Here is a 13,745-nt window from a genome sequence, read left to right as displayed (position 1 = left end):
ACAGTGTATAGTGATTTATCTCTTATCAGAAGTATCAAAAGGAGCTCCTCTTAGAATACCAGGCTGTGTTTTTCATCCTTTAAAAAAAAATCTGCATTTTGTGGGTAAAAAAATGTATGTCTTGTCCTTTTAATTATCTTTCTTTCTACATATTTATAATGTAGCCAACTCTTTATTTTTCCTGATAAGCTCCAGTTTTTGGAATATTTACAGCCAACTTTGTTGCCTTTGGTATGCTAACCTAGGTCCTCAATGCTTTAACGTTCATCTGGGGGTGCATCTTACCTTATTTCTCTTTGACCAAACACCTCACCTAAAAATATTTGAGAAATGAAAATTTTATTTGTAAATATTACAAAGTTAGCAGTGCAAGCAGAATATTTAATACAGTCTGATCCTAAAACTTCATCTGTTTATGAACTTGAATCTCTTGGAGTTTCTAATTCTGTTAGATCAGGAAATTAAATTGCTCTAAAAATCTACTTGAATGCTTTCTTAATTTTTCAAATTTAAGAAATACATTTGATTGTTTTTAAGAGTTTTTTTTTAACTTTCTAAAAGACTATTTGAAATGGCAAGTTAAACCTTAATTTTAGGATTAGCATAGGGCATAGCTGTAAGATACAATAGTTTGGTAAGTTGTGATGCTGACTAAAAACTGATTTGCTAATACAATATAGTTTCTCACATTAAAAAATAGTGTTTTTGATCATATCAAATGTGAATTTTTAAAAATATGCATTTAGATTTAAAAGCTTTTAATTTTCTAGTCATAAAGGAGGCAGAAAAATGTTCATCACTCCTTATAGTATTCATTAAAATAAAAAGCACTTTGACCATGGCCATGACAAGAACCCTAAATAATTTCATGAATCTGTTAAAAAACAAAATTCAGCCCAATAAATGTGAAGATCTAATAGACTTTATTCAACAATTCGTGAATCCAGCAGCATCTCATCTAGCAACCAGAAGAGTGCTCAGAGGGGTTGTACAAAATGGAAGGTTTTTATGGGAAGAATGGTGGGGTGGCAGGGGAGCTAGTAGCAAAAGAAAAGAAAGGATTATTTTTAGGCCAGGACATCATTTTGGGGGGTGGGGTGGGTAGGTAACTGCAGGGTTTTGTCATGCAGATTGCCTCTTCTCCTCTGGGGGAGAGATGGATTGATTTAGAGAGCTTTACTCGTGTTTGACCAGAAAATTCTGGACTGGTCAATTAAGATTATATTTCTGGGAGAGGTTGAAAGATCAGGTATTAAGTCTAAGTTTGGTATCTTGTGCTTTTAGCATGAGTGATGCCATCTTGGGACCGTGGTTTTCTTTTTAACAGCCCAGAGTGGTGCTTTCCTGAAGCTGAGACAAGCATCCTGGACAGGAAACAGAGAAGAGGACAGATCCCAGACAGGCTTAATGCTTCAGCAACTCTGATCTTCTGGCACGTAGGAGCACACAGTGAGCCAAGGCCTAAAGGAGGAGGAAACAGTTATCTCCTGGGAAAGGCCTCTGTAATCTGGAACACTGTAGATTTCTCAGAGTGGGAGTTGGGATCAGAGTGTCTTCTGGTTCTTGATGAAACACTTCAGTCTGTTTCAAGGACTTGCACCTGGGAAAATGACTGGCTTTTGGAAACAGTGTTATTCTGGTATTTAGGAACAAATTGCTGATGAGCACAAGGAAATCAGCCTCAATTAACTATATTCTTTGTTAAATGCTGGAAGACTCATTAGATAATAACTCTATTACAACAATAATAGTAATAATAAGAGCATTTATTGAGTGCGTACTTCAAGGCAGGCACCCGATATGCATTACATTATTAAAAAGAATTTTACTTGGCATTCATTTTACATTACTTCCTCTATCCTGTCAGCTGTTATTCTGCCCATGAATCTGCCCCAGAATCTGTAGGGGTCCCAATTAAGAGTAAGAAAATTCAGTCATAAATAAGTTACAAAAGATTTTATTTTCTATCATTTCCTCTGCCTTGTCTTATTTTTTAAAATGCATCAGAAATACTGTATCAGTGTTAACTTCCTGCTTTTAATACTGTGATTATGTATGTTGTTAAATGGGGTAAGAGATGTGAGGGAACTTTTTCTACTAATTTTGCAACTTTTCTGTAAGTTTAAAATGAAAACAGAAAGTTGGAAAAATGGTAATTTCTTTACTACAATTTAGTTTGTATCTTTTATTATTTTCTTATAGCAAAAAACCAATACATGTTCAATATAGAGAACATTTTACATGCATATAAGCAAAAAGAAGAAAATGTAAATCCCCTAATTCAACCAACTAGAGGCATCTGCTATAAATATCTAGATGTAAATTCATTGAGATGTGTGTGTATATGGATGTATAGCATGTATTAATTTCAACTACTGACTGTTTGCAAAGGTAAAACTTTATTTTATTTTTATTGAATAATTTGTCTTAAACCTTCAGTTTGCCTAGTGGGAGGTATCTTACTTTAGTCACTTCCAGGTAGTTCATTCATTTTAAAACTTCAGTTAAAATCAGGTTTCAAATTCAGTCTTCTTTCTCTTACCTTTTAGGGTCTTAGGTTTGGACTTTACTTCATCTTCTGCAGGCACCCCCTGCTGATATAACTCAACCCACCTCATCTTTAGTCACCAGGCTCCTATTGGGCTTGCTAGAACCATGATCTAGTGAAGATCTGCAGCCTTCACAGTATTGGAGACTCACCAAGGACTCTTGTAGGATTTCCAGAATTGCCCTTGTGCCCTTAACAGAGCCACTTCATTAGCTTTTACTTCTCTACTGCCCTAGCACATTTCTCATCTCTGAGCCTCTCTCTCAGATCTGCAGAATCTAGAGGCCACTCCCTGGAAAACAAGGCACAGCTTCCTTTTCTTATAGGATCTCCAGAAACTTTTGCTAGGCAGTCTATCATCCCTCGCTTTGTGGTGTTTGGCCCAGGGTGATGGCATTCCAGGCCCTTTCTCTAAGACCCACTTAGATATTTACTTTGTGAACTCTCCTAAGTCATTTCAAAAATCTCTTCTATTGAACTTTGTCTCTCTCTCCTTTTGGATGAATGAAGCAAAAAAAAAAAAAAAAAAAAACAAACCCCAAGTTCTTACAACATCATATACTCTTCTAGAATCTATTAGCTATGACATAAACTTAGAAGTTTTTGTATTGAAGCCAGACTTGGAAATTCAGATTCTTATTTTCTTTACCTAGGGCTTCAAAATTTTATTTTGTTAATAACAAACTATAAAAGAACATTTTTTGAGACAGTTGTAAAAATTGGATTACAAACTAGTTACTAAAAGACATCAAGGATTGGTTTATTATTAACTTTGCTGCATGTGAGAATGGCCTTCTTCTTGTGAATGTGGAGGTCATTATAGGAAGGGTGGGTTGGGAAGTGACAGGAATGGGAAGTAGGGGACAGATTATAAAAAGCCACACATGCCATTCTTTGATTTCATACTTAACAGCATCACACAGGGGAGTGACATATTTAATTTGCATGAAGTGGGGGAAAGGATGAGAAAGCTTGTTTGTAAGTGGGTGGCTGGAATAATATTTTATTCTTTCCCCTCCCTTAGCACCCATATCCAAATTCATCAGCAAACACTTTTGGCCATCTTGGTTTCATCACCTCTGCATTCCGAGCTATCATCTTTTACCTGGACACAATGGTTTCCTAATTATCAACTAAGCAGTCTCTCTGTTTCTGTTCTTGTTCCCTTTAATCCAGTCTCCAAAGAGCTGCCAGAATGAATTTTGTAAAAGCCTACTGCAGATCATCATTCTTCTTAAAACATTTGCTGGCTTTCTATTGCATTTAAAATAAAATACAAACTCTACTATAGACCATAAATTTCTATGTACTCTGGCCCTTATCTTCCTCACTACTCTTTGTGACATTCTCCTTACACATCAGCGCAACACACAGGCCACTATACAGTTCCCATTCTCTTCCTTCAGTTACAAATGTTCATTTTTCAGAAAACATCTTGTGTGATAGTTCTGAATTTGTAAGTGTTGTAACATTTAAATCTAACTAGCACAAATTGTACTTTATTTTTCAAAATAAAAATAAGGAATGATTAAAGAGTGTCCAAGTTCAACTGCTAGATCTGAGATGTAAAATATTAACAAGATGGAAAAAATATGACTTTAACAAATGTTTTCTTCATTCAATCCACATTCTTTAACCATGGGATGGTCTTTACTCATAGGTGTCAATTCTTGAAAGGGTCAGGGTTACATTTTGTATTGTCATAGTTGAAATTTTATTTTCCAGTCTGGATGATCATGACTTCTTTATTAACTTTACACACAAAACATTTTCAATTTGGGCATTTTCTGGCATATTTTCCAAGAACTTATTTAGATCTGGCACACCACAAATAGCCATCTGCCTCATAATACTTCCAGAAGAAAGTGAAATAACTACAATAATTTGAAATGCCACACTCTTCATCTTCCTCATCATCTTCCTTCTTTTTAGTGAAGTGAAGTGATAAGTACTGCAAATTCCATTTCTCATTCCACCGCAGGTTCATATTTACAGATCGTGATAGTTTAATATAATGAACAAACAAATGCCTCTTGAAAAATTGTTTCATTGACCCACCTCTCATACTCCGCTGATGGAAGCGTAAAATGGACCGTTCAATGAAGTGCAGGGGTCAATACTGATCACATCCTCAAATACATTTCCTCTTTGAGCCTGCAATTCTCTTGACAGTTACCCTGAGCTTTAAGTGCAGGTCGGGGCCATCACCAGTTTCTCACCCTGGTGCTGCTGCTGCACCAGTTAAAAGGCTCCCAAGGTGCAGAGACCAGCCCTGCCAGCACCTGGGCTGCAGCCGGCCCACTCGTCCCCTCAAAGCCGAATTCTGAGTCTCCTCAGACTCAAAAGCCAGCAACGGAGCACTTAAGCACTTAGGAGGGCCTCCTACAGCTCCCCGAGGGAAACAAGCTTCTTCCCTCCCTGCAGAGACAGCCCCGTGCCCTCAGGGGACTTTGGGAGGGCTTCCAGCGGTCACCAACCGAGTTCTTGTGCTCTCATCACATTTAATGGCTTTCTTCTGGTAGAAATGAAAAATTTCCCTTAAAAAACAGAGGGAGGGGGGACTCCGTAACTCTAAATTGCAATTAAGCCCTCTAAAGCTGGTGTGTCTCGTTGATTCGCTAGTGGAGCTTAAAATGAATATTTTGAGGGCAGCTACCTGGTTTCACCACAGGAAACGAACTAAAGGGTCTCGCTGGTAGTTCCAGGGCTCGTAAAGCGCGTAGTTTATTCAGTGCAAGATCCTACTATACGTCACATCAGATGAAGATTAAATTAGAGGCTGGATGGCGTAGGGTCTCAGGAAAGGGGCTTAGGTTTAGGGCTTGACGGAAACAGTGGAATGGAGAGTCGTTATCCCGTTTGAGGAAGGGAATCTGAGAGAATCGCTGACACAGCGGGCACCGCAGTCGAGCTCGCGGGGCCGCGTGGTTTTCCCGCGCGCCTGTCTCCGGGGCTGGGAAGAACCCGGATGGAACCGCCCCTGCAGCCGGGACCCCCCACAGTCTTTGAATCTCTACGCGGGGAGGAGTTGCGCTCCTCTCAGTGCCCTGATTGGTTCGTCTCCGTAGGCCCTTCATCGGGATTGGACATTCCCAGTGCCAGTCACAAAGCGTCGCTCGTCTCTCAGATTGTTGCTGGAAGGAGACGGCGTCGACGTCTGACTGGCCTCGCGGCGTCTTGCCTTTCAGCAGCGCGTTCTTAGTTCTGCGCTCGGAATCCGTCCCCGGCTTCTCGGCGGTGGTGCCTGGAAGGAGGTGTATCGAGGCGGCTCGATAACGATTCCGGGAGCCCAGGCGTTCCCCTCGTCACCCACTCAGCGCCATGTCCTGGATGTTCAAGAGGTGAAGGGGCGAAGGGGGTGGGGCGCCGGGGATAACGGCCCCGCGGCGTCCCCAAATGAACCTGACCTTCCCCGCGTTTCCTTCGCGTTCCCTCTGCGATCTCTGCAGCTGGTGTTCGTCCGGCTGGCGGCTCCTGTAGCCGCGGGGGAAATAAACGCGTAGTCTTGGCTGGTGCGGGGAGGCTCCTCTCGCTCCTCTGGTGCCAGGGTCTCGGGGAAATCTCTGACAAGGGCTGTGGGGGTCCTGGGGTCAAAGCTCCAACCCTTAGCCAGGATCGCGTCCTTTGCTTTTCCCCACAAAACACGTATTAGATACCCAGTGTGAGCTGGGCGTTGTGCTCGGCATAAAGGGCTGGGTAAGACAGCTCCTGTCCCCAGGTAGCTCACAGTTGATGTGCTTGCGCCGACATGCAAAATAATACATTTGCAGAAAAGCCAAAAGCGGTATGCGAGACGTGCCGGAAAATGCAGGGGAGATAGCTTCTATCCGTCCTTAGGAGAGTAGAAGCTTCCTGGAAGCCCTCCCAGCCGACTTCCTCTTACTTTTCGTTGTCCAAATTGATTCATGTACCCGTTCAGGAAACAGTTATCCATCAGGGGATTGAGGGAGCCCTTAAACAGTTATATGTCGGGATTGAGGGAGTGGGAGGATTGAGGTCAACTTCCCATGGTGGCATGGTTGGGATACCTGAATAAAATATGGGTTTTTCTGTTCGAAGGGAATTAGGGTAATGATGCTAAATTTGTATTTGTAAGGATATAAATGGCTTCATGTTTTAAAAAATTCTATATTTGCAAGTCTCTTCTAGCTCAATGTCTGTTGAAATTTTGGCATATAATTAGTTACACACATCGCATAGCATTTCAGTTTAAGTAGGTGATCATCACTAGGAAAGAGATTTGTAACCCCTTATTGGGGTTTTCACTTTCTGTGGGTAGAAGAGACATTATTCAACAAGTAGGGTTTCTAGAAGCCTCCACTCACTCCATTCTCTGCTTTAATTAAGTAGAGTCTAATAGGAACTCGATTCAAATTTTTACATAATACACCCACATAAGATTTAATTTGTTGAAATGAAGTGTGAGAAAGCAATTGGCTTTAAATATGGTATAGTCTTAGAGAAATACTTGATTAAATATTGTATTGTCTTTCTGTCCCCCTCCCCCCCTTTTTTTAAATTAAATAGAGATCCTGTTTGGAAGTACTTGCAGACTGTCCAGTACGGAATCCATGGAAATTTTCCACGCCTTTCATATCCAACTTTCTTTCCCCGTTTTGAATTCCAAGATATTATTCCTCCAGATGACTTCCTAACTAGTGATGAAGAGCTTGATTCAGTTTTATTTGGAACTTTGAGAGGTCATGTAGTTGGTCTACGCTATTACACAGGAGTAGTGAGTATAACATTAGATATTAAGTTAATGTGATGTGATATGTTACTAGCCTAGAAAATAAGATAATTTATACAGTTAATATTTATTTTACATTAAGTAATTGAAATATATCTGAGCAAGAGATAACAAATGCCTAACTACTCATCTTATTTTACCTTTATATCATGGTTACAATATACAAAGCACTTGTATCTGTATAGTGTCATTTGATCACTCACTACAGTGTCTCTGAGGTAGATAAGACATCTGTTATCCCCTTCTAGAACTGAAGAACTGAAGCTTAGGAAAGTTAAATGATTTGCCCAAAAAACAGATACTGTGTGGTACATTTGCAAAATGACTTCCAAGTCAGTCCATTGCTTTCTCCTCTTATGTCCTTCAGCACATTTCTGCACTTTAATATTTTTAATTTAGGAAGATCAACTCCTGCTAGATAAGAGATTGTCTATTTTTAGGACCTTTTTATTTTCTTTCTATAGGAAGACTGTCTCCCATTTTTTCTTCCCGTATTTATCTTTCTCTGTCTCTGTTCTCCGCAGTGTGTATGTGTGTGCTTGAGTGTGAGAACAGAGACAGAAAGCAGTTGTCTTTGTTAAGGTTGTCTAGTGTGCCTCTGCATTATCTGGATGATACCTCTCTAGTTTTATATTTTTAATTATGAAAAATTTCAAACATGTATAAAAGAATAATATAATAAACTTACATACCCATGATCCAGATTCAGCAGTTAACAAGTTTTTTGCACATTTGCTTCATTACTTTTTCTGCTTTTCTTTTGTACTAAAAATTCCAACTGTATCACTTTATAACATTTAAGTGTGTATCTATAAAAAAATTCAGACATTTTCTTAGGTCATTATTATACTTAACAAAATTAATAATAATTCCCTATTATAGCTGATAGCTTATCCATAATCAGTTTTCTTTCTTTTTTTTAACTAAAGTACAGTCAATAACAGTGTATCAATTTCTGGTGTACAGCACAATGTCCCAGTCATGCATATACATACATGTATTTGATATAATCAGTTTTCTTGATTGTTTAAAAATGTTTTTTTTAGGGAGAGGGTATAGCTTAAGTGGTAGAGCACCTGCTTAGCATGCATGAGGTCCTAGGTTTAGTCCCTAGTACCTCCATGAAAAACAAACAAACAAACCAACCAACCTAATCCCCCCCCAAATCAAACAACAAAAGTGTGTTTTTATAGTTAACTTGTTTTGATCCTGATTCAAAAAAATTAATAATATTACCCTTGGCTGTCAAGTCTCATAAGTCACCCACCTATCCTTTGTTTCTGGTCATTGATTTATTGCAGAAACTAGATATATTCTGTGAAAAGTTGAATTTGTCAGGTCTTCCATTCCCCCATTTTTTTTTTTTTTATGTTGAAGCTTCTCAGATCATTTTTTGGTTTTCTAAAGCATGTTTTGCAGGAGATTCCTTGGGAAAGAATTCCATGATCTAGATTTGTCTAGTCTTCTGTTTTCCTGTGTTTTCTTTATAATATCAGAGCGTCTAAGATTATTTTGTGATTGTCTGAAATGTGTTGAAGTGTGTTGTCTAGGGGATTCCTTTGAAAGGAACAATATTTCCTGAGTTTCTGTGTGTTTGTAATTGTGATATTTATGCTTCAAAGGCAGTTTGGTTGAATATGAAATCCTTGACCCATATTTTCTCTCCATGAAATCTTGATGTTATATGAAATGTTGCTGGTTAAAATTCTGATAGCAATATGATTTCTCTCCAAAATAAGTGAATTGAAATTTTTTGGCTTGGATAACTAAAGAATATTTTTCCTTATCTTAAAAGTATTATAGTTTCATTAGGTTATGTCTCAGTGTTGACTGTTCTGTAACTTAATTTTCTTCTATTTCAGAAAAATTTCTTTAATTATTTTTAAATGTTTGCTTTGTTGTAAAGCTTGTTTTTCTTTTTCAGAGGACTAGATTCTACTCTTTGTTTTAGATCTTCTCTGCATATATGTATGCCATTTTTATATATCTATTAAGTCCTCTGAAATCTTTTAGATCATATTTTTCACTTTTCTATTTTTTATCATATATTTCCCTTACCATGTTTTTTAAAAAATGAGATCTGTTCACTTCTGTGTTCTTTCTACTTTAGTCTTTAATTCTGAAAGTTTTTCTATTCTAATTTTTTCGTGGTGTCTATCAGTTCTTACTGAATTTATATATCCATCTGTTCTCTAGCTCTCATACTCACTTCTGAGCTTTCCTATTTTGGATTTGTGAAATTTTTTCAGAACTTAACATTATTTTTAAATTATTTTAAACTATTGTGAAATATTAGATCATGGTTGTTACTGATTTTAGAACAATCACTATTTGTTGGTCTTAGAATAATTTCCATGGCACTGGTAAGCTAGTAAAAATATGATGGGCTGATTAAAAGTAATCACTTAATTTTTTTATTTTTCAAAATATGTATTACTATTTTATAAGTAATACACATTTATTATTTTAAAATGGCTAAGAGAAAAAGCATTAAGTCTCCCTAAATCCACAACCACAACTTAACGCACTTTGTTATATCTTCTACACTTTACTCTGTGAACATATACATGTGAATTGAAATTATATTATGTATTAATAATAATGAGATTATATTGTGCCTTTTATAGTAGTCACCTTTTTTTAAAGTAAAATATTAGGAATATCTTTTCACGTCAATACAAATCTATATGGTACTTTTAATTTCCTTGTTGATGGGCATTTTGGAGTTGATCACTGATAAAAAGTATTGTAATAAAAATTGAGGTATTTATCTTTGCATACTTACTGTTTGCAACCTTTTCGGCTTTATTGAGATGTGATTGATATATATATTTATAAATGCACACATTTTAAATATGTGATTTTAAGAGTTTTAACAAAGATATATACCTAATAATCAGCACTCCAACCAAGATATAGATCATTTTTATCATCCCTGAAAGTTCTCTTGCATCCTGTTGTAATCATTCATCTTTGCCTTGCCCTAAGAACCACCAGTCTATTTTCTATCACTGTAGATTAGCCTTTCTAGAGTTTCATATACATTGAATCATACACTATGTACTCTTTTAGTCTGGCTTCAAAGAGCTAGAAAGGAATATTTGTCTGATAATCTGGTTTATCAGGCCATAGTCTCTTGAGTCAGTAGACAGATACTGAGATAGGTTTAAAGCAGCTTTCCTGTGTCTTTTTCAGGCAATTAAAAAATTGAAGTAATTCACATACGATAAAAACCATTTTTTGGATGCTTTTTTATTAATGTGTATAAATATATTTTATTGAAGTATAGTCAATTTACACATCAATTCCTGGTATATAGCACAATGCTTCAGTCATATATGAACATACATATATTTGTTTTCATATTCTTTTTCACCATAAGTTACTGTAAGATATTTAATATAGTTCCCTGTGCTGTACAGTATGAACTTGTTGTTTACCTATTTCATGTATATTAGTTAACGTCTGTAAATCTTGAGCTCCTAATTTATCCCTTCACTCCCCTTTCTCCCCTGGTAACCATAAGTTTGTTTTCTATGTCTGTGAGTCTGTTTCTGTTTTGTAAATAAGTTTGTTTCTCTCTCTTTTCTTTTTTTTTAAGATTGCACATATAAGTTATATCATATGGTATTTTTCTTTCTCCTTCTGGCTTACTTCACTTAGAATGACAATCTCCAGGTCCATCCATGTTGCTGCGAACGGCATTATTTTATTATTTTTTATGGCTGAGTAGTATTTCATTGTATAAATATACCACAGCTTCTTTACCCAGTCATCTGTTGATGGACATCTAGGTTGTTGCCATGTCTTGGCTGTTGTAAATAGTGCTACTATGAACATTGGGGTGCATGTATCTTTTTGAAATTCACCATTCATAAGTGTACAATTCAGTAGTTTTTAGATATTCACAAGGTTGTGCAGCCATTTCCGTTGTCTGGTTCTAGAACATTTTCATCACTCCAAAATACCCTGCACCCATTAGTAATCACTCCACATTACTCCCTCCCCTTAGCCCATGACATCCACTAATTTATGTTCTGTTTCTATGGATTTACCTACTCTAGACATTTCGTATAAACGGAATCATGTAATATTTGGCTCTTGGTTCTGGCCTTCGTTACTGTCTTCTTTTGTATTAAATATTTTCTAATGTACCATTATAGTTCCCTGGTTGTTTCTTTTATTATACGTTTTGCATTGTTTTCTTAGTAGTTGCCCTGGGGATTACAGTTAATATCTTAATTCATAAGAATCTAGTTTGGATTAGTGCCAGCTTAATTTCAGTTGTTTACAAAAACTTTGCTTTCAGATAGCTCCATTCTTCCATTCTCTTCCTTGCAGCTCCATTCTCTTCCTCACCACTCCTTTGTGCTGGTGTTATGCAAATTAACTCTTTTATACATTGCATGCATGTTCATCAGCACAGATTTATGATTGCTTTATGTCCCTTTAAATCAGATAGGAAAAAGTTACAACCAAAAATTATGTACTGTGCAATTACCTTTACCTGTACTCTTTATTTCATCATGTAGATTGAAGTTACTGTCTAGTGCATTTGATTTAAGCCTGAAGATCTACTTTTAATGTTTCATGTAGGTCTGGTCAGCTGGTGATGGATTCTCTCAGTTTTTGTTTATCTGGGAATGTCTTAATTTCTAATTTATTTTTGAAGGGTGGTTTTGCCAGATACAGAATTCTTGGTTGAGTTTTTTTTCTCTTAGCACTTTGAAAAGTTGCCTCACTGTGTTTTGGCCTCCGTGGTTTCTGGTGAGAAATCAGATGTTAATGTTATTGAGGATTCCTTGTAAGTCATGAATTGCTTCTCTGTTGCTGTCAGTGTTCTTTCCACAGTTTGATTATGATGTGTCTGGGTTTGGATCTCTTTGAGTTTATTTTACTTGGAGTTTGTTGAGCTGCTTAGATATGTAGATTAATGTTTTTTCATCAAATTTGGGAAGTTTTCAGCTATTATTTCTTCAAATATTCTGTTTCTTTTTCTCCTCCTTCTGAGAATCATAATGTGTGTGTAGGTATGCTAGCAGTTGTCCTACAGGACCTGTTTCTTCATTCTTTTTTCCTTCTGATGCTCAGACTCTGTAACTGTTTCTCAGACATTATAATCTCAATTAACCTGTCTTCAGCTTCACTGATTTTTTTTCTTCCTGCTCATATCTGCTGTTTGAGCCTCTCGTGAATTTTTAACTTTAGTGAACTTTGTACTTTTTTGACACCAGAATTTTTATTTATTGAGAAATAGTTCTCATGCTTTCCTTTAGTTCTTTAGACATGGTTTGCTGTAGGTTTTTGAATATATTTAAGATTAAAATTTAAATTTTTTTCTAATAGTTCAAACATCTGTGCTTCCTTAGGAATAAGTGATTCTGATAGTTTTTTTCCTATGTATGAACTATACTTTCTTGTTTCTTTAGGTCTCATTTTGTTGTTGTTGTTGTTGTTGTTGTTGTTGTTGTTGTTGTTGAAAAGTAGATGTTTTAAATAATGTGGCAACTCCAGAAATCAAATTCTTCCTTCTCCCCAGGGTTCCTTGTTGTTGCTGATTTTGGTAATTGTTTATTTGGTAACTTTTCTAAATTAACTCTGTATGACCTATTCTTTGCTGTGCCCGGCCGCTGATATCTTAGTGGTCAGCTAATGATTGTACTAGAACCAGTACATTTCCCAGTACACATATCCCTAGAGGATCTGTGTGCATTTGGGGCACTCCTTCAACACTCACCTAGGCAGTTGATGACTCTTCCTTAGCCTTTATTTCCTGCCTATTAAGAGCTTCAGGTTCAGCCAGAGGTTAGAGCTTAGGGCCTTCTCAGGTCTTTCCTGAGATGCCTTACAGCCCTGTGCTTGCATTTGGCCTTCTAGATTCCCAGGAATATGTTGGAGCTTTCCAAAGCCCCTATGGACATCTTATTCCCCAGTTTTTCCTTTTAAGCCCTTTGGTTATTATTTTTTTATGCCCCAGCTATTGCTCACTGACTGTAAAATTGCTTTTGACAAACACCCACCCAAGGGAGAGGTTTTTGGTATTGGGAAAGCTCAGAGGTTAAATAGAAACAGCTTCGCAAGTGGGAATCTTCTAGTGAACCACCATGCAGGTCAAATAATGACAAATCTATAGGAATGAATCTTCAAAAGATTCTGCTCCAGTGTGTCCCTCTAACTGCTAGGCTGCACCAAGAATCCCAGCAGGTTGTTATTTTTAAATACTACCATGTAGCTGAGAGCCAGAGATGGGGCTAGGGCACTAACATTCAGCCATTTTCTTGAATTAAGACTCCCTGGGTTTCTGCAATCCTTTGGTTAGTTTCTATCATTCTGAAAAAGTTGATTCTGACAGTTTTTGCTAGTTTTTTCATTGCTTTTACGGAAGAGAGTTTTTAGAAATCCTTAATCTTCCATTTTCAATTATGTCACCCTCAGGTAGTTTTTAAT

General features: G+C 37.0%; 1 protein-coding gene across 6 annotated transcripts in view; it reads left to right on the top strand.

Moving 5' to 3' along the window:
- Positions 1-5,669: 5,669 nt before the first annotated feature.
- The window catches only part of HLTF (helicase like transcription factor), a 59,422-nt gene continuing 51,346 nt past the window's right edge, over positions 5,670-13,745 (top strand). For all 6 annotated transcript variants that reach the window (XM_031448948.2, XM_064491870.1, XM_010980567.3 and 3 more), the window contains exons 1-2: positions 5,670-5,889; positions 7,076-7,283. In XM_031448948.2, coding sequence (XP_031304808.2) covers positions 5,870-5,889; positions 7,076-7,283 — 228 coding nt within the window. In that variant the 5' untranslated portion in view covers positions 5,670-5,869. The remainder of the gene's footprint in view (positions 5,890-7,075; positions 7,284-13,745) is intronic.

This window comes from Camelus dromedarius, chromosome 2, assembly GCF_036321535.1.
Source record: "Camelus dromedarius isolate mCamDro1 chromosome 2, mCamDro1.pat, whole genome shotgun sequence".
Lineage (NCBI taxonomy): Eukaryota > Metazoa > Chordata > Mammalia > Artiodactyla > Camelidae > Camelus > Camelus dromedarius.
The sequence above is the reverse complement of the archived record's forward strand: the minus strand, read 5'-3'. Positions and strand labels throughout refer to the sequence as shown.